Source organism: Micropterus salmoides, unplaced genomic scaffold, assembly GCF_014851395.1.
Source record: "Micropterus salmoides isolate LMB-PRFRI ecotype aquatic unplaced genomic scaffold, ASM1485139v1 Ms_hic_scaffold_4, whole genome shotgun sequence".
NCBI lineage: Eukaryota > Metazoa > Chordata > Actinopteri > Centrarchiformes > Centrarchidae > Micropterus > Micropterus salmoides.
In genome coordinates, this window is record NW_024043372.1 from 32,847,132 (window position 1) to 32,868,661 (window position 21,530).

General features: G+C 40.3%; 2 protein-coding genes across 4 annotated transcripts in view; both read right to left on the reverse strand.

The window, feature by feature from the left end:
* LOC119886455 (inositol 1,4,5-trisphosphate receptor type 1-like) overlaps positions 1 to 3,669 on the reverse strand; it is a 91,335-nt gene extending 87,666 nt beyond the window's left edge. The window contains 2 exon segments of the mRNA XM_038697213.1: positions 2,024 to 2,137; positions 3,481 to 3,669. Coding sequence (XP_038553141.1) covers positions 2,024 to 2,115 — 92 coding nt within the window. The 5' untranslated portion in view covers positions 2,116 to 2,137; positions 3,481 to 3,669.
* A 9,366-nt stretch (positions 3,670 to 13,035) lies between these two features.
* Positions 13,036 to 17,493, reverse strand: setmar (SET domain and mariner transposase fusion gene). Of its 3 annotated transcripts, none has more exons than XR_005441530.1 (3): positions 17,339 to 17,493; positions 13,970 to 15,102; positions 13,036 to 13,890 (listed from the first exon to the last, which is right to left on the reverse strand). XR_005441530.1 is itself a non-coding variant. In XM_038697558.1 (3 exons), exons 1-2 carry the CDS (start codon positions 17,438 to 17,440, stop codon positions 14,305 to 14,307), a joined length of 900 nt encoding a protein of 299 aa, XP_038553486.1. In that variant the 5' UTR covers positions 17,441 to 17,493; the 3' UTR covers positions 13,036 to 14,131; position 14,304. The 3 variants fall into 3 exon arrangements, 2 of the variants coding, with proteins under 2 accessions (XP_038553486.1, XP_038553485.1); XM_038697558.1 differs by having other exon boundaries at positions 13,036 to 14,131; positions 14,304 to 15,102; XM_038697557.1 differs by lacking the exon at positions 13,036 to 13,890 and having other exon boundaries at positions 13,957 to 15,102.
* Between the last annotated feature and the right edge of the window lie 4,037 nt (positions 17,494 to 21,530).

Here is a 21,530-nt window from a genome sequence, read left to right on the forward strand (position 1 = left end):
GGCACAAGTGATTATTGTACCTGTAAACAAAAAGGGAACCTGGGGCTTTCTTAAAGAATTTAACAACAGCGCAACTTCATCAAAATTGACTTTAGCACCGTAATTCCTCCTTGTCTAGCAATTTCTTCAAACAATATACAAAATATGTTGGTAAAACACTTACAAGCATACCCAGGAACTCTGGGGAACCCCCTGGGAATACTATCAGATAGTAGGATAGCACAAATACAAAACTTCAGTGGGATGCTCTAGCTGGCCGAGTCAGTTACATCTTTTTATAGCTCACACAGTGCACACTGCACTGCAGGAACACTGTTAGGATGAAGGAAGAATACACATGGTGTGAGAATCTAGAAATGAAAAGCCTTCATCACACCGCTAGGCAAAGGTCCAAAACAAAGAGGCCATCTGTATCCAAGGTCAAGAAGAAATCTCCTCTTGCATTCTGGGACACAGCCTTACATCCTAGTCTCCCAGCATCAAGTCGTTGGACGGCATCCACTCTGAGGGGTCACATTCAATATGCTGACAGCAAAAGCAACACCTAATACAATAATGCTATTTATAGTTACGTCCTCTAAGCTCTTCTCATTAACAGGAGAGTTCACAGCAACAGCGGAGGGGTGATTACTAGGCATGACAATACGAGATGGGAAATTTGACAAACGAGCTCTGTCATGGTGGCAGTCTTCAAAGCTGTGCACACATTTGTTGCCGTGGTGGGTGACGCACGACACTAAAACTGTGAAAGAGCATGATTCCTGAGAGCTGGCAAGGAGGAGGGCCCGGCACGGCCTGTGGTGTGTGGCAAACGAATAGTGACATGGTAAGAGGAGGAAGATTGCTGCACTTAGATGCTCCGATGCTGTGCTCATAGCATTTTGTTATTTCTGACTGCCAAGACTTGCTCAATTTGCACATAATGAGATGCACTTTTAACTCGTTGCCTACAATTAGGGAGGGGGGAAGACTCCGTCAAGTACTTAAATAAATGGTGCTCAGCATGTGGTAGGAAGAGGCATGATAATTTGAGGCCAGAGTACCAACTGAGCGCACAATATCAAGGAAATAAAAAGGAGAGCAATGACTACTGCAGGATCCACCACTTCTCAACTTCTGTTTTCATAGATAAAACAAAAGCATCAGATTAAGGCAATATAGACATTTGACTGCAGTCAGTCTTCCCATTGATAAGCTGACCATGCTGCAAGAGGTACAGATATGCGGGAACCATTAGCTTTGTAGTTGAAAACACCAGCGTCTTCTGGTTCTCCTATAAAACTTTCTATATTAAAAAGGACTTGAAACCCGGTATTCTATACAGTATATGGAGATGCCAGCTGTGTGAAACATGATTTTCGTACTTACGAAATACATAAAACAGGGCTAAGAAAGCTGTTGTTTAATTAGGCAAACAAATTACAGCAGAGCAAATAGGTTCCGCCTGTTACTGTGGGCAAAATAAATACTTCAGCTTGAGTCTAAAGAGGGTTCAGTCCAGATAAATTGAGGAGGTGGGTCTTCAGTTTGTGTTTAAAGATAGTTATTCTGCAATCCTTCATTTCCTTCTCTAGTTTAACGATTCATTTAAGTCTGTCTCTGTTTCAGGATACCCAAACTCAACTCTCACATTTCCTTTGTTTCACTGAAATCAGATCACTTCACCATAAAATGTGAAGGAACAATGGGTAATGTTCATGTTGGCACTTTGTACTTGCCACCAACCAAACAGGCTTTTAAATCTATTCAATATAAAATGAGTCCATCTATTATACTTCCCCATCAACTCAGCACAGCCATCTGTTTGGCTTGAAAATAGCAACCATGTCGGTCATAACATGCGTTACTGTGTTTATTTTGTAGCTTGTACTATGTTATAGTTGTGTACTCTGCACAGTGAGATAATACTGTATGAAACTCCATCCATCCAACAAGCTCACCTGAAATCCTGCAGCTTGAGGTAGCAGGGAGGTGGGGGTGGTGAAAGGGTCATGAAAACCGACAGAAATTCAAGCAGGCTTACCCTAAAGTGCTGATAAATCCACAGGTGGAGCCCTCTGCATACAGGGAACAAATGTCCCCAATATGGAGGAAACTGGACATCTTGTCCGACATGGTTCCTCAGGTTTGACTACACCTGCAAAAGATTGACAACAAATGTCTTTAAAGCTCTATCAACTCACAAGCTTTGAAATATTAGTAAATATTTCACTCAACTAGTCAGTTAAGTGATAAAAATAATCTTTTAGATAATGCATCAATCGTATACATCACTCATAAAGTAAAATACTAAACATTTGCTTGTTACAGTGTCATGTTTGTGCACACACGCGATGTCAGTAGCTGATTTAGCTGAAAAGGAATTGTAAACAGCACCTACAAGGATCCATTATTACTTTTATGGCACTGACTTTGCTGCTGGAGTTTGCAGCGGGTTCCAGACCATCTGAATTTTTTAAGCCCATCCTAAGAGCACCACCTACTGTAAGACCGTAAGTAGTAATTGTGGAGATTAGAAAAGATTTGAAAATATTAATATTATTAGCTTATTAATAAGATTAACATTATTTACATTACACACAAATAACTGAGCTATAGTGATAATCTTTGTGTAAATGTGTCCACGTGCATTTTGTTAACATGAGTTATGTCCCTTTTAATTTAAAACAAAAAGACATAATACCATGGATGAGTAATTAACTTAACTGAGTATTCAACTTAACTGAGTATTCAAGTTAGACACAGAATTACTAGTTCTGAAACAATAAAATATTCCTGCCAAGAAAATGAAATTATGTTCCTCTGTGCACTGTGCCATGCCTGAGGGAAACCAACACATGCAAATATTAAAATTAGGCCTCCACTCTTTAGTCTCTTTCCAGGAGAAGCCTGTGGGGGACAAAAAACAATATCCCTAACCCAAAATAGGTTACGTGGTCAACGTAGTCTGTCCTCTTTCTGTTGTCAAAGATCATTTTAGTTTGGACTTTGACACAGACTCAAAAGTATGCGGCCCTGTACAATCAAGCAATATCATTTAAAGGAGAAAAGCACAAAATACGACATTTTTCATTAAATATAGCTACGTTTATTTCTATAAAATTGATTTGTGCGTATGAAGCTGAAGGTCATATTCAGGCTACCCAGACTCAGATGTCCCACTCCACTCATCTGTGACACCTACACTACGTAAAGTTTATATTTGGTTCCACAATATGTAAAGTAATTTGAACGCCCTGTGACACACTTACGCACGTTTTCTGAGACGCCAAATGTGACACTAACACCTCTGCTAGCTCCAATAAAAACTGGGTCGCCTCATTCTTTTTTTGTTTGGTTTTTTTTTAATCGCGCGAGCTGCAGCAAAACAACAGCAACAAACGAGCGCGTGGGCTATTTCCTTGACAGGGATGCTTTCAGCTCAGTGTTACAATGAGCAATGCCCTAGCTGGAAAAGCTACAGACAGATAAGGACTTTACCTGACAGAAATGAAAGAAGGCGTCAAAGACAGAGAGGGAAAGGACCGCGTGAGGAAGTGGGTCAGCGCAGGATCATTTCCACAGCGCTATCCTCGGTTAAGTCCATGGTAGTGAAACTCCAGGTAAGAGCAGGCTGAGTTGCGTTATCTCTGACAGCTGAACGCGTCCTCGGCAACAATCCGCTTCTTACCTCCTCCACATGTCACTGAGGGAACGCCCCTTTCGGTACTATTTATACTGCAGCAGATCTCTCTGGGTAATGTAGTTCTTTAGGCATTTAAACTGACACGTGCGGTGCTCATAATAAGCAACAGACTGTAAAACACTGATAATACAATTCAGATATGCATTGTTGTCTTGATAGAAACTGTCCTTTTATTTCATTTCACTTCATTTTATTAAATTTTTTAGATATAAGGTTTTCATCTTTGAGGTGAAGAAAGTGGTGGCCTTAGTCACTTCAGTTTCATTCAATTACTATATTCATCCCCAGCTGAGCACACATCTCACAAAAACACATAATAACATAACATATAATACATTTGGAACATTTTTTAGTTTTTTTGAAAGTTGCTAACTTGTATAAACATGAAAATAATTGCAATGGTGCACAATGAGCATAGAGGTATGTTTTCTCTCCTTTGGTGGGTGTATCAGAGGTGTTACCCATTTAGCAACATGTATATAAACCACAGACTGTATAAACACAGCCATATTAAAAAGTGAATTGCAGTGCAGTTGTGTACACAATCGGATGCTCAAGGCACCACCGTTTCAGTTTAAATAAACATTTTGCGCTGGTCATTGTTTACAGTCCAATTAGCAATAGCAATTTCAGAATCCATAAGCTATCATCCACAAACAGACTACAAAAGGCTTCCGATACAAAAATCTTGTCCCTTGAGTACACATTCAGCGTTTGCATGTAGATATTGGTTAATAGGGATTTGAAAATCACTGACTGAAATAAACTGAGAGATTTAAACAACTACTAAATGGATTTCCATGAAATTGTTTACAGACATTCATGGTCACCAGAGGATTAATCCCACTGACCTTGGTGATTCCCATAACTTTAGTGCCAGCAGATGATCATTTCTGTTGTTTCACTTTTCCTGTGAAAAATCTCAGCATCCCTAGGTTAATTGAATTCACAAACTTTTGTACAGACATTCGTTGTTGTTCAATGCTTTGGTTTATAATGTAATATAAATGCAAGATTAATGACATTCCCATCAGCCTCAGCTGACATACATCAGTATGTCAACGCTGTCATTGTGAACATGTTAGTATGCTGAGGTTAGCATTTAGGTTGCTGAGGTTAGCATTTAGGTTGCTGAGGTTAGCATTTAGTTCAAAGGACCACTCTGTACTCACAGAGCCGCTGGTGTGACAGTTCAGTGATGAAATGATTTCTAAAAAAGAGAATCCGACCTCCCAGTTTAAATTACATACTGTGCAGCACACAACAGCGAATTAGGGCCACTGTAGGAAAAACAAATTACGAAACAAGGGGAGGGGATAATATTCAGAGAAAAAAAATCACAAATTTACAAGAAAAAACACAAATATTCTCTGAGATTATAAAGTCATACGTTTACGAGAAAAAAGTCTTACAAAATACTAGTTTTCAGATATGCCTCCGTACTCTATTAAAGTAGGGTATGCAGAGCCGTCACAGCTAAGCTCCTTTCACCAACCAGTATTTTGAGATACTTCAAAGACCAAAAGCATAAAGAAATTAGCAGAAGAACTGCAGACAATTATAAATTACTAAGATGTGACATGCTTAAACTTTGGCTTTGTTGTGGTGCTTCTGCCTAACTGTCTGAAAGCCCCACCACTTCTCTATGTCTGCACTGAATCTTGTCTTGTTTTATAAATTACTTGAAGTTTTTCTAGAATATTTTTTAAAAAAATTCTCGGAACATTACCTCCCTTCCCCCGGCTCTCTACAATGACGATCAGTCGCAAGTACAAATAACTCCTTCACATGTGTCACATGTTACGGACTGTAGTGAACATGTATCTGATGACCAATTCCATGTGACTGGAGGTTTTCTTTCAATGTCTATATTATTTCATGTATATAGTGTCAAGAACAGCAGCACACATACTGCCTTACAAAGAGGCGATCACGCTGTGCATGTCAAAGTATGAAAGGACATGAGATAAAGACATCAGCTGTGTGTCCAGTCCCCTGTCAGAAACACTGATTCGGCCACCGGCAGTTAGATTTCTAGGTTAGTGATGAGGGCACGTGTTTAGAGTCTATTAAATTAGAGTCCATGTTTATATGTTTATTTCTTTTTCCAAAGAGACTATTGTTATATTTTGCTGGGTATAACAGACTACGTGCCATACTCTTACAGAGAGTTTTGTCCGTGGACCACAAGGTTTCCGAGTTTATGATGTGAGCTTTGGAAACCTCAGTCTCACAACTTTCAGTGAGATCTAGTTCATTTGCAGTTGACCCATTATTATCACACTGTGACATTTTCAGCTACTGGAATTGGAACAGACTAGTGTACCGACATATTCAGAAGCATGTGTGATACTGAACTCACACATAACTTGCCATATGAATAAAATTAAGTGTAGACAGACCAGTCCTCAAAGGTCATTCTTCCAAAAAAAAAAAAAAAAACTCACCTCCACGAAAGCCTGCATACAGAAGATGGTTACATTTGAAAAATGTGCTAAAGCTTGATTATTCATAACCATTACTACTTCTAATATGAATGAGAGACAGAGATACACAGGAAGAGAAAAAGCACTTTCATCCCTAATGGGCTCAGTGGCATTAACCAAAGCCACTGATGAGCTGCTAATTTGGTTTCTTAGCTACAGCATCTCAAGGGATAATAAGAGTGGAGTAAGTGGTGGTGCACAAGTGTCCATTACCATGAAAGTGCTTCTCTCCTTTTTCTGCATTCCACATCTGCTTTTCTCCGGTCTTTAAGATGCAAATGGATGCAGAATGTTGTAGAGTGGTCTGAGGCCACAAAAAAACTTTCACACTGATTGATGTTTTCATGCTCTTTATTCATGTTCTGTTCCTAGTGTTGACATAAAATCCAGCTGTGGTATGATGTAGTGGAACAACAACACATTACGAATGTGATGCCACTTTATGTCCTGCCAGAAAATCTCCCCTTTTACTGGATATGCAATCAGTCACCATTAACAACTTGTACCCCAAATTATATCAAAGTACATCCAAAACCACTTATGTAGAAACAGACCATGCTACTCCCTTTGTTAAATCATAATCAGTGTGAAAGGAAGGATGAAGGATAAGGGCTTTGTCTCAGAGTATCATTGTCGGACGCGAGCATGTGTGTGTTTCTGAATGCGCTGATGTCAAATTCATGACATCACAATATCTAAGACTAAGACTAACCTTTATTTCACAAAAAGTGTTGTCTGGCTTTGGCTAAATTTGACATTAAGTGAAGTACAGAATACAGATCACTGAGTACTCAGTTGTCATGGATACAGTGTACAGACGACTGGCTACCATTCTACCACAGAGCAAAAAAAAAAGGGTTGTATATAAAACTGGACACAACTGATGCTGTGTTTATGAATTGTAGCAAATCTGATGTCAGACAAAGTTATGATTTGTAGCTTGGTAAAGATAATGCTTTCTTATACCCTGGGTATTTGGGTCAGTGTTTTATTATAGAACCCTGCCTGAAACTGAAGAGCTGGTCTGCTGTCAAAAGGTCTTTCCCTCACACAATACATGATCACAACAGTCAACAACCATTGATATAAATAGACAGGAGATGGGATGGATGTGGAGACAGATTTCCAACATACAGTAAGGGTCATGAACAAGAACTCAAGTTTGGTGGGAGGGGGAGGTGATTCATCCCGATTGGTAGTCTGACTTGTAGCGGACTTAGAGACATGGGCTGGTTTTCCAGACAGAATTAACAAATGACTAACAAATTAATGAATGCAGCATCTGCATGCTTGGAATGCACCAGAGACAGAGGGATTACAAAAAAAAAAAAGCAACCATCTGTGTGGGTGCACAGATTGCGAGATTCATCACTGTGCATGTGTTAGAGTGAGTATTCTCATGTGCAGATTCAGGCCTTCCGTAAGCAGCGATGTGTGGGCACAATGGTTGGTAGTTTTCTTGTCTGAGGCTCTGATAGTCCTCTGTGTGGGCCCATGCCTGCAAACTAATCCTCGCATTCATCAGAAATGTCAGAATAGAGCTAAATATATTGGGAACAAAGAGTCTCTTGTTTGGAAATAATGTTCAATCTTGATTTCATCTCAGAGATTAAGTTCCAAAGTCCACATCAAGTCTAGTCTTCTTTTAAGGAGAGATGGAGGACTCTGTAACTCTATAACTTTACAAATTTAAAATTTAGTGTCCTCTAACTGCTGTTCTGGATCTGGGACAGTGAACCACTTAAGACATGATGCCGCAGGGAGCAAGAACCATAGATAATGTCTTATTAGCAATTTCAATCTTAATGTAGAATACTGATACAACTTTGTTTAACTTCAACACTGTCACATTCACAGTTGTGTATTCTGTACAGATTTGGTCCATTTGACAATTTAATCTCTATTATTGGAGCTCTCACGACTAGAGCAATGAGTCAAGGCTTTCTCAAGACCAGAGTGTAACATGCACAACTGGAGGACAGACCTTTGTGGTGTGAAGTGTGGCCACCAAACAAACAAAACACACACATTGACATTAAATACCGAGCACAGGACCTTCCAGCATAGTGTGAAAAGAAGGTCATACAAACATCAAGTCTTTTATCCTTTCTCTGTCTGCCAGCATTTTTGAGTCTGTGACAGGGACGGGATGTCAACGAACAGTCCCTGTAGAGTCGAGTCAGTTGCACAGTGTAAGCTTCGGAGGTTTACCATACATCAGTTTGCCCCTCCCAAGAAACCCTGCATGAAACCAACCCAACATCTACTTTTGCAGACCACAGTCAACCACTGAGCAAGAAGTGGGTTAGGAGAACATACAGCTGAACCATCGGGCGTGAGAAAGGGATATAGTGAAGACTTTTTGTTTTCCTCGTTTTAATAGCCTTGCAGCCTGTTTGCTGATATTCATGCCAGTGTTTCCTTATAAACGGAAGGTCCCACCTCCTGTCTTGCCTGCAAGACAACAAGTATTGGTGAGGCACCCTAGTATAACGTAGAGATCTACCTCACTAAAAATAAAAGACAATTACGCTGGTATAATGACCTGCATATTCCCAATGGAATTAATCTGATTAGACCAGCTGCAGAGATATTCTAATTAGGCCTTGTGGTTTTGTGCCATAACTTGTTACCAATGTAGAAAAAATTTGTTTTACATTCTGTGCTGCATCGTGGATTCAATTGGACATTATACGGCAAGCTGCATGAAAGAGTATTGTGTAACATTTTGTGTGTATGTTTTCAAATATTCACTTTCTGCCAGACTCTTACAACAGGCTGCGTATACAGCTACATTCAGCTAGTCCTCTCTTCATGAACACTGCGCACAGAGAAGAGGATCATCCCCTTGGTTACGACATAATCAATATGCCAGACCATACACACATGCCAGGGGAAATTATCTGCCAGGTGCTGGTTTTGTGGAGATAGGAGTAGAGTTTTTGCACAATGTTGCTAAATAAACAGTTGCCTGTTTGAGCTAATCCCATTGAAGGAGAACAATAACCAAGGAGGCCGTGGTCTGAACTCACCTATTTAACCTGCAGAACGTGTTCTCTAAGCTGCTTTATCTGCAGGTAATCCATTAGGATCTGCAAGGTTGGAGGACTCCTTGCCTCACATGCACTGGACTTTAAGAGCCATACCTGGTTACCTAAATCAGGCCGTGACATAAGTATTTAACTGTTAAATAATATCCATTGAAAATGCATAGTAATATATGACTTAGATCCACACACACATATATATATATATATATATTACAGTTGTTTTACTCTCAGCCTGACACACGAAGAAAATTTCTTCCACAATTGCAGCACCGTCGTCATGGGCATTTACACACCCCATCAAGAATGTAGACTCAGTGGGATTACTGGAAGCAATATTGGGTCATTATGGAAGATTGTGATTGCATTAGAACATAATGACAATGATTAAATCAAGGCGAATCTTGGGGATGATGAAACTTTTTTTATTTAAATCTTAAAAATATTGCTTCTAAATTCCACTCAACCACTTTTAAGCACACCGAAGACTGCAGATGTACACTCCAAAACTGCTTAGTTAAGAATGTGTGTGCTGTTCATCTAGTGTAGGTGTATTTATGATATGTATGTACTGTATGTGTAGGTCTGATCAGTAGTAGAGCAGCTGTAGGGGTGGGTGCTTATTGGGTTTCAAAACTTCCTGCTGAGCCTGCTGCAGGGGTCCAGGGACAAATTTAAATTACTATCTACAATGGGAGGAGCCAATTTTAAAAACCCCATTGATATCCCCTTGCAGTAAAGCTGAAGTGAAGCTGTACAACCTACCACATTACACATCCTGTTGGAATGTAGCTGATAGCTGTCAGAACAAGAAAGGGTATAGTACAGTGTTTGATTCAGTGTGTTTGCTGAGTGAAGAGTCACACAAATGTCTAAAAAGCTTCTTAAAATTCTATGTTGAAGAACAACCAGCTCACTTGTTTTGAAACAGTTTTTCCAGGCTACTGAGCAACTTAACACAGGAATGCAAACACATCAGGGGTGAAAAATGTGACAAAATGCAAATCCCCTAACGGAGTCTGGTGGTCTCAGAAACTGATCTGATATTCCAAAACAAATCCAAAAGCAAATAGTTTAGTTTTGTTATGATTATGACAGTTTAAGCCTAGCTAATATTATCTCAACGTTAAAAAAACTGAATGTTAACATTAAGTTGCCACTTTGGATGAGGAGCTCAACTTGTGTTGTCATCGTTGGCAAAATGGTAATAACAGTAACATTACTGTATCTACAAATAAAATTCGGATTAACAAGTACAGTAGCTAATGTTAGACCCCATGGAAATAATGTTACGTCCAAATAGTGATGACTAGCATTCGCCAAATTAGAACTCAACCTTACGTCATATATGCAAGGTGACGGGTTTCCATCCCTGTTTCATATCTAGTCAAAACAAAAGAAGCAGGAACAGACATTGAAAATGTACAGAGCCATGTGGTTTAAAAGAACCACTGATTTCATACATTAAGTAAGTACATCATTTAAATATAAAGACCTCATTAATTAGATTAATTATGGGTTCTGATACCAATGTGCCAATATAGTTCTTGTTTTTCCGTAGCGTATGGACACTGGCTGTTGTCAGGGTTGTCTCATACAAAATGGTTTTTAAAAAATGTTGTAATTAACTCCAATTAGTCGAAATAGGCTGCAGCTTGTGCCAGTAATTCTTCTCCTTTCACAACGAAGTCAAGAGTCAAAATAGATATTTCAAACTGGACTTTGAAGTGCCTTTGCCAGCTGAGACCCAGCAGATGACGTTTGTTTTTTTTTCTTCTCTTTTTCTTGATTTGGCTGCAGGATTCAAAGCAAGGACATCTGCTCCCTCATCAGAGAGGTGCTCCAGTTTTGAACAAATGGACTGCCATTTGTAATTTCTCCACTGGTCACTCACCCTGAAATAGTGTCTCGCTCCTTTATCAATGTGATGTATGGTTCTCATTAGAAAAAGATGTATCTTTGCATCTTTTGTCCTTAAAACTTGGCAACACATTTAGTCTCACCAAAGTGGGGCTGTGACGAAGGAATCTCATATTCAGACACCCCGTATTTAAGAATCAAAATCTGTTCTTAAAACAAAGCTATATAACTTTTACTGCAGCCACAAGTGGGAATTACTGATTAATAGTACATTGTTTCCCCCTTCTTTTATTTAGATAATCTTGGCTCTATTGCTGGTTCAACATTTTGGGAAATACACGTATGTGCTTTTTCACGAGAGCACGAGAACAAACGATATGAGGTCACCTTTGGACAGAGCCTGGCAAGCTGTTTCCAGTCTTTATGTTAAGCTAGGCTAAATGATGGACAGACTTGAGAGTGATATCGATACTGTGGTTTAAAGAGCGATGAAATCACAACATTTGATATTTTGCCTCTGTGGTCACTTTGGTATGAGACATCACATTCGAACATTTTTGGGTGTTCCGAAGTTTTAAACCTGCTGCTGTTTAAAGTTGACGCCGCCACTATGCAGAGTAAGCAAGTATACTTCCAAAACTATTCAAACAATCAGGACACTAGTCTTCTAAAAACAATTTCCTTGAAAGAATTATTTCCTGAGATGGAAGACAGTCAGTGTCAAAATACCATAACAAAGCAGCATAACTCTTGCGTTATAAGGCAGCCTTGACATGTTTTCCTATGAAAGGGGGCGTGCAGGGGGTTCAGCGGGGAAGTTCACCTCATGATTAACTGTTGGTTGCTAGGTGACCATCTTGGAACAGAGCCATTTGCTTGCAGCCCGGCTCTTCGATAGTCCCTATCTGAGAGCAGCCTCCATGCACTTCTGAACCAACCACTGCTGTCCAAATCACCTCCCGTTGCCATAGGGATTCCAGGGACATCTGACTCAAAAATGACATGAGTCATGCATTTGAAGTGAGACAGTTTTCTCTTATACTCATAGTAGACTTGTTGAAAGGACAGAGGAATCTGGTTTATCACAAAGGCACAACAAAGAGGGCCACGCATTGAAAGGGGAAGGATTACGGCCTGCTTCTGGTCTGCAAATTAAATGTGAAATCTATAGGTAGCGGAGATAAAATACAAGACCACTGCATACCTGATTTAGCTGATGGTGGAAAGAGAAACCCTGACCCACACCTTTCTATAAATCTCTATCCTTCGGTTTAAGGGATGCCCCCCCCCAACCCCCCTCCTCTCTGTCCTAGTTTTCTTCAAGGCCACTGCCACAGTTCCCCCACCTGGCAGTACAGTATTTCTGACAATATACTGTATCTTGGCATCTATTATTAAACTATATATTTTCTACTGCTGATGTGACTGTTCTTTCACTTCAGACTGGAAAATTTGCTTTGGTTTGTCTTTTTACTACTGCTGTATGCGTCTGATCACAATGGATATGGATATGTTTAATGGGACAGTTCAAGACGCTAATTTGCTGTATTGTCCATTAGATGAGAAGATCAATACCACTTTGTCTGTTTGTCAAATATGAAGCTACCGCTTGCAGCTGGTTATCTTAGCTTAGCCTAGTGTAAAAGCATTACTTAGTGTTTTTTATGAGGGGTTATGTGCTAAAAAGCCTGTCAATGTCACAGCGCCTCATTTTTACACTTCAGTTTTTGTACAGATTAAACAAACAAGATGATAGAATGTTAAGGAGTTTTAGAGGTGCTGGTACGTGCGTTTTGTTTTTTAAGACAGAGCCAGGCTAGCTGTTTCCCCATTTCCAGTCTTAGCACTAGCAGGCTGCTGGTTGTTCATATTCGTTCAAACATGAGAGTGGTATCGGCCTTCTCATTCAACTCTCGGCAAGAAAGTTAATAAGCACGTGTCCCTAAATGTCCAACTGTTCCTTTAGGTTGAGTTTTTATTTCCTGGGTGTGGATCAGATCAGAAACAATGCAAAGAATAGCTCATTTTGAACAGAAAAAAGCCCTCACAGAGGAGAAAATATAGGTCAAAACAACATCATCCTGCCACATTCGCCTCTCCACTGGGTGACACAAAAACCAATCAATTTCACAGTGGTCTCCGATCAGCTGAAGCCTTCCATCTCCCCCCACCATTTAGTCTCTCTCAGCCCCAGTGTGGCCGCAGCGCTGGTCCCATTTCTGGATGTAACACAGTCTCCATCCTAATTAACCTAGATCTAGATATTAATAAGATGAAAACAGGTCTAGACTAGAAACAGTGGCAGATTGAAAGGAGAAGGTCCTGATTTCAGAATGGTCACACCAAAGTGGGACACCTTCGCCCCTCCTTTGACAGGGGAATAAAGTCTGTTTCTATATAAGAAAACACCCCCTGGCCCTTTTTAATTGGTCCCACCTCTCTTGAGGTTTGAGTGGGATGAGAGGCTGAGAATATCTACAAGGGGAGGATGAATTGCATGAAGCCAGATAAGAAACGTCAAGAGGATGGAAACAAATAAAAGCTTTGAGAATTTTGATTTGTTTTTGACTGACATGACATGTTATTGCAAAAAGCTTTGGCAATTGTAAAGGTGTAGAGATCACCTCTGTAGCGTATGTGACTATTAAAAGAAACCTATTAAACATCATTCCTCCAATCTCTGTCAGTGCAAATGATGGTTCTGCTCCTTCCAGATTAATGTGTGAGAAACGGGACTTTCCATGAGCCAGGTCAAGATGACAGCTGCAAGACTGTATCATGTGGGAAATGTCCTACACGGAGCACGCGTCCCCTGACAGATGAAATGGATTATACAAGTGAAAGGACAGACAGGAACAAGTTTTCTCTCAGAAAAATGTAGGTTTTCTTACCAATGCATAGTTTTTATTGCATCCCCTTACACTTGAGTGGAGACAGTGGCAGATGAGGAGAGGCCGGGGGGGGGGGGCAAACAGGAAACAATGACAGGCAGAGACATGACTCATCCTGCTGATTGTGTTTATGGTGCCATCAACACGTCGCATTGTCTTGTTCTAATGAGAGGTTGAATTAACAAAGATTTCAGGGAGACTGAAAATAGACCAAGACATATCTAAAGAGACAGTTTGAAATGAAAATAAGGAGAAAACAAAAGGCAGAAGGCTTGACAAAAAAATCTTTTCTCCGTCATTCAGAAACACTCTAGTGACATGAAATTTTATTTACATTAGTTGAGAATAGATAAATCCAGCGGAAGGAACCGAACACAGTTGTCTGCACCACAACGGCACTCCTTCCTCTGGAGTCCATCTGTCCTACTGGCCTGCGTGGCGGCGTCACTTTGTGTGGACGGCAGCTCTGCAGGAGGTTGGTTACTGTATAACCCCGAGTAGTCAAATGTCAGCTCTTCTTGTGCATCAATGTTCCGTCCAGCAAACAGCGCCAGTCTAGGAACCACCGAGTGCACGCGGACTGGCTGCATGAACAGGTTGGGCTGGCAGGAGTGGTTGAGAAAGCGGCCTACGTTTCCCACCACGGCAGGGTCCACAAACGTCTCAGTGATGGAGCCCGTGCCTGCATGCTCCCTTACGGCGATGATGTAGTTGTTTTCCTCGGATCTCTGGGCAAGCTGTCTGCGTCTGGCCTCCTCCAAACTGATCAACTCTCCTGCATACTCGCACACAAACGTCCCACGTGGGATTGCCTCTAGTGCCCGTACTCCCCAGCCCCTGTTCTTGGTGCTGCAAACCTCCAACCGGAGTCTTAGCCCTCTCTGCACCACCCGGTTAGAGCAGGCATCACTGCAGGAGCAAAGGGCATTACACTCAAACACAGGTGAGCAGTAACCAGAGTCTATTCTGCTGAGGTTGAGCAGTGTGCCAGTGCTGTCGTATGCCTGCCCATGTGTCTGCAGGCAGGAGCAGCTCTCGGTGAAGCAGGAGTGGGAAAGGCAGGAGCACCCAGGAAGGGTAATTTCACTGGGGTCAGTAGAGCATCCTGGACCCTGAATATTATCTGGAGAATACTGAAAAAATGACAACAAAGAGCAGTCAAAGGTTAACAAAACTGTCAGTAACAAAAACAAACACACACAAACAGTTGAAGGGAAATTCAAAAAGCAAATTAGGCAACATTGCCCGTAATTCTAGGAAATTTTCAATTTACAGCTGAAACAATTAATTGATGAATTGTTTTGTCGATCGACAGAAAATTCATCATTTCAGTCAATTTCCCCAGCAAAAATGCCAAACATTCACTGGCGTCAGCTTCTCAACTACGTGGTTTTGCTGCTTGTCTTTGTCTCATGTGATGGTAAACTGAATATATTTGGGTTTTGGACTGTTGATCAGACAAGACAAGACATTTGAAGACGCCACCTTGAGCTTTAGGAAATTGTGACAGTTATTTTTACAGATGATTATTCAAACTGCAGATCAGTTAGTTGCTGCCCTAATTCCAGTTTATGGGAAACGTCTTTTAGACTACAGGTCTGAATGCTTCGTAACTGCCAACTTCACAATCATTAGCCTACTTTAACAACCACATTACCCCATACAACTATAGTATCACCACACTCTGCAATGATATGACTGTATTTTGTATGCTTTAGAATTACTTTTAAAAGTGGTTTCATTATAATGCAGTCAGAAAGGTCTCGAGCATCATGAGCAAGGAGTGCTAACTAGGGCAACTCCTTTAGTTCTAGAGGGCAGTTATTTTTTGATTCCCTGAACTGCAGTCAGATGATGTGGCTGCAGCCTGTAATCATTTGCTGCCATCTGCCGGTAAAATAATGTATTTCATTTGATGGAGTAATAACCATCAGGTTTTAATGAGTTTTTTGTTACAGCCAGAGGTTTTCAGTACAAAGCAAGAATACAAAAGAAGGACTTTGAGACTACTTTGATTATTCTTTCAAGACTTGCACCATAAATAAAATGGAGGCAAAAGGAGACACAACAATTACGCGATAAGTTGTCGACTATTACATTAATCGGCCACTATTTTGTAATTTCTAATTTCTATGCTCTGATTTCAGCTTAAATGTGATATTGTCTGGTTTCTACTGAATGTCTTTAGGTTGTGGAGAAAACACATGGGAGGACATCATGTTGAGCTTTGGGAAACAATGATCAACATTTTCTGGACATTTTCTGACATGTTATAGCCCAAAAAACAGATTCATCTACAATGAAAATCATATGATTTTCCTAACACATGTCAAATGTGAGTCTTTTTATTGCAGTGTATTTCTGACATCCCTAATCGCATCTTGCATGGTGCCAGTGCTATGCAGAGAAAATTAATTTGGACCAATATATCGGCCGATAGTGTATATTGGTATCAGTGTATGTTTTCTGATAAATAACAAAGATATGTTTGAGGTACAAACAGTGTCACTTTTACATAGCTTGTCCTACAGAAAGCACTGACAAGTTCATTTTTCTAAAATAATTCCCTTTTTTTCAGTGCATACATGTATCGCAGTCACAATTCTTTATAAACTACCACTTGTTTGTTTGTTTTATGTGTTGTTTTTTTTTAATTACTGTCAGTCGAATTATCACTATAGTGTGTACAGTATGTTAAATAATCAGTATCTGTGGGGCTGTAGTATTTATTTACATTAACATGTCATATCAGTTTAATTTAAAGGGGAGTGGCACTGGTGACCTACCGCAGCAGCTCTTTGGATGATCTACTGTTTGCCCATCTGTTCCCGGATCACAGGATGATAATGTGGAAAGAATAGTAACGACTCAAAGCTATTTTCACTGTAAATCAGTTTTGGTTGATGGACTCGGCATGTGCCATCATGCATAACTGATGTGCAGGTTTACAGCCCATACAGATGGGATGAGGTTACACTGTCAGCTGGCTTACCAATGCATTGTGACCAATGTGTAAATAATTAAATTAATTAGGATTGAATTCTGTATAGACGTTTCCTGGTCCTGGTCCTGGTCCTACATGCTCTCAGTGTCACAGTTAAAATACTGGGACACTTCAATAACTTACAACATCGTTAACGTTAGTTATTACTAAGACTGTGTTTCCCTGGAAGTCTACTGTAAAGAGAAAAAGAACTGCTGTTGATTTTAGTAATACTTCCAACACATACTATAAATAGATGTTGTTAGAATTGTACTACTCTTACAACACTCTAAAAGGAGGTGGACTTCAGTGGATGTTTAGCAGCTAAATGTGTTCAACTTACGGGCGCAACTGCAGACAGACGTGCAGCGTAACGTTAACGTTACCTGAAATTCAGGAAATGTCAGTACACCTGAACTCCGCTCAATTAAAACAGCAACATTTTCGAGACCGTTGCTCAAATCCGCACCGTGCCAGTCAATATTCATGTCCGAATTTTACAAGGAAGCAGCGGCAAATGAGGCGAGAGGTACAAAACCTCAAACCTAGAAGCTGCAACTTCCGGCAGTTTAGCTACAGGCTAGCGACCTCTAGTGACGTGATTGTATCATCACGCCAGTGTGATCATAAAGCGTGTGGTTTGACCATCTGGCCCTACCCAGAACAAAGTGGGCAGGAGCTCATGAAGGACAAATACAGCACAGCACGAGATAATTGTTTAATCTAAACTACTGTGAGGGTGAAACTGGAGAGCATTACTTCTTAGAAACGATCTCTCAGTGTTACTGACCTCTTTATTCCGTTTGTTTATAGGCTATCCCATTTGTTCAGTAATGATTTTGATTCTTTGCTTCTCTCTGTCTTTGTTCAACATTTGCCCTCACATTCATCATCGTCATCCCTAAGCAGAAGTTGTTTTACAAGTGTTCCCAGTGTGCTCAGACAACTGCAGCAGACTAATGTCGTTTGTCCTGCAGGTGGCAGGACTAGTTAGGCAACATACTGGTGTTCCTGTTTTGAATCCACAGCTGAACTTCACCATTGTGAGCCATGGAAATATAGAAGGAATCAATCAAAACATGTGCCAAAAACTTGTTCATATATAATCTAATAAGTATGTATAATAGCAAGCTGCTTGAAAGGCTAAATGTCTTCTTTGATGGAGCATGTTTCACTCTGTTTCTCAAGATAAAGTAAACAAAATCCCAAAGAGCGTACTTTCTGACTACCTGCATGACCAAACAAAGTTGAAAACATGACCGTGTGAGTATGCCTATGCAGTGGTTTATTCTCTGGTGGCTCTCTGAGGCAGATGGGGGGGGGGTCACATTGTCAGCTGGCATTTCCACACTACACACAAGTGACCAAGGGTTCTCCTTTGAGAATCAGCCTCCATCTTTGTCCTTGGGCAAAATTAGAGCTGTCAGCTGTTAGTCCTGCATCAAGGCTTCAGAGATTGCATACTCGATCACAAGTTGAAATTTTAGACGATAACGGTACGATGAATTGACAATAAACTGATTGACTGTTTGATTTGACAACAACAGAGGTTAGTGCTAAAAGAATGTGGGCTTCATGACTCAACTTTTGTGTTGTGCTCCACAGCCGGCGCTTTCACTTTAGTTGAACATTTGGAAATTGCGTCATGTGTGATTCCGTAATTTCCAAATTTGCTGTATAGACATGAGACATGCTTTTTTTTTTTTTATCTTTCATCTCATTTTGAAGTCTTTTCATCTACCTCTGCTTTGTATTACTGTCCTATCATTCTCAAAAAGACAATAATTAAACAAGACTAAGAGTCTACAGCCACGTCAGCACCTCTGTGAGGCGATCTACTGAGCTAAATGCTAAAAGTCAGTACACTGACATGCTCGCATCGACAATGTTAACATGATGATGTTTCATAGGTGTAACGTTTAACATGTTCATTATCTTAGTTTAGCATGTTAGCATGGTAATATGCTAATTAGCACTTACACATAGTCCGGCTGAGGCTGATGAGAATGTTGTTAGTTTCAAAGGTATCTGATCAGGTTTTGAACAAACAGGCTACATTTCTGACCTCATGGTGGCACTAGATGACAAGTCAGGGGATTACTAAAGTTTTTACAATTCATCCTGTCTGTCCCTGACTTCATGTCAAAAAAAATCTAATGTCAAGATGTTTCACTCAAACCTACAAATGTCAAACTCATGTTGGTGCTACAGGAAGAGTTTGAGAGTGACCGTGTAGATGATGAGCTTATTTCACAGATTAAGTAAAAACATTGATCAGCTGGTGGTGCTAGAGGAAAATTTCATCAAAAAAATTCACCTCAAGGGGGGGTGCCTGTCATGATAGAAATAAAAAGGTGTCAGACTCTAAGCCACATATCCACAAACTCATGGTTAAAAACTGTTGAAAAATCAAGGGAACTACAGTATTAATTATTCATCAGGCCTTTCACCTGCACAGGGATGAAAATGATCTTTTAGCTATCTCTCTGTAGGCATCAGATGCATGAGATTTCAACTTTTGAATTGTTTATTTAATACGCATGGTTCTTTATAAATAAAAGACAAAATCACTGAAACATGATTCAAAAGGTGAGCAACCATTACGCCCACATATCCTTGTATTCAATTATTTGGGCCTAAATAAAGGCCAGATTACTAATTCTGATGACTGCTTCATGTATCTCACATTTTAGAGCAATAATACTCTTGCCATTGCTTAATGTAAATTATAAATATTAATGATTTTACTTTACACTTCACAGATTTCAGGATCATTTTGGGTGTATCTTCCTTAACTGAATAATTTAACTGTTCATTTGTTTTCTTGTAGCCTTTGAAATGGTCTTTTGGGGAGTAAATAATATGACTTGACATTGTTGTTCTAATTGTGCTTTCTGACAATAGGGTGAAACAGCTTTCCTTGCTCCAGATGAGGGAGGCTGTTGAGGGTCTTTTGTGGGTGCCACTGACAGGGATCGTTTGGCTTTACACACAAACACACCGTTGTGGCACTACCTTTGGGGGGACCCATCCTTGACATAATGCATTCCCTAGACCCTTACCCAAACCTTAACCCTAACCTAATTTTAACCTCGACCCTAAAAACAAGTCTTGACCCTCAAAAAGCCCTTTAAGCTTCTGGGGTTCAGTATTTTGGTCCCCACAAGTATAGTAAAACAACCCCCACCCCCCCAAACACACACACACACACACACACACCAGCACAAAGGAGTTGAACACTGAGGATGGACTACAATTGGTTGGAAAGTTAATGAACCAAAAGGCATGGTAGAACGTGTTCTCTGGGGAGATTATCAACAGCACTCCCTCTGCTACTGTGCTGATTGACTTGGCCTCAAATTGGCTGCGATGCTTCTCCCAGCTTGTGAGGAAAGCTGCGGCGTGGCCGAGTGGATGCACTCTCATCTGGTCTGTCAGTGGAGAACAAAGGACATTTCAAAGGTTTCCCTCATCTGCATTTGTCTGTTTGAGTAGGCATCATCATGATGAGTTGACCCCTGAGGTTTCAGAGGGGCTTTTTCTGACTGCTCCACTGAGTTCATCAAATGCCATCAAAAGCAGCAAAACAAACAGAGATTCAGTTTCAAGCATTAACAAACAAACAAACAAAATCACTTTTGCTGCCGTTTACGCACCCTGCAGCAGTCATCCCACGAGACTACTGGGTGCCTTCCTCTGCTGCCAGGCAACTGCAGTGACAGTGTGATTCACTCACATGACAAGATTTTGGAAAGCAATTAAGCGAGGAGTCAACAGGGTTCATCAGCCTCCTGAGGCAAGCAACATATTTAGATCTTCACTATGAGTTTTAAGAATGAATTAAGTTTGATAGACATGTTCTAAGTTAGTCAAAACTGTACACCGATAAACAAAATCTGGATTCCTTTTTAAACATTTTTGGCTTTTCTACTACAGCTGTCCTTTGTGGAAAAACAGCAGATTGTGAAAAACTGCAGCGACAACACAAGCAAGCTTCTCCGCTCGCCCTAATTGACACCCCAGGCTTGCTCCATTTGTAAAAACTGCTCCATATATTGACACCTTTCTACCAATAGCTTAGAACGAAAACTGCAAATCTCTGGAGTGCTATTGCAGTCCGTGTTTTGCCCCAAACAGTACTGAATGTTGTGACATGTGCTCTGTGTGAGTGTGCCTGTGCTGTGTGTTAGTGACAGCTCAGATTCTGATTTTCTATTATTTCACAGCATCCCTCCCCTTTTCTTCTGGTCTCCATATAATATGAATTGGAGTAAAGCGTCATCATGATTTGAGCAATTGAAACATCAACTTGTGAGGATACGTGTTTGTCAAATTTGAAAATTTTGTGTCCAGGCCAGTAGATCTTTTTACCTTGGTTTGGTTTTAGTCATTACACTCCAGGTCAGCTTTTTTGATTTATGGTTAATAAAGCTCAATTTGATTCTTGAAACTCCACCATTATCACCTCCTGTGCCATACTGCAAATAGCATAAGGTATTTTCCAAAGATTGTGAAAGCATTCCCAATGGAAATTTGGGCCATGAAGTTTTAGATTCCTCACCTGTTCAAATATTGAAT

Bases quoted from the DNA above. Each gene is read 5' to 3' on its own strand.
- setmar (XM_038697558.1), bottom strand. From the start codon at position 17,440: ATGAATATTGACTGGCACGGTGCGGATTTGAGCAACGGTCTCGAAAAT. The intron at 15,103-17,338 runs GTAACGTTAACG...TCATTTTTTCAG, and splicing joins TGACATTTCCTGAATTTCAG to TATTCTCCAGATAATATTCA.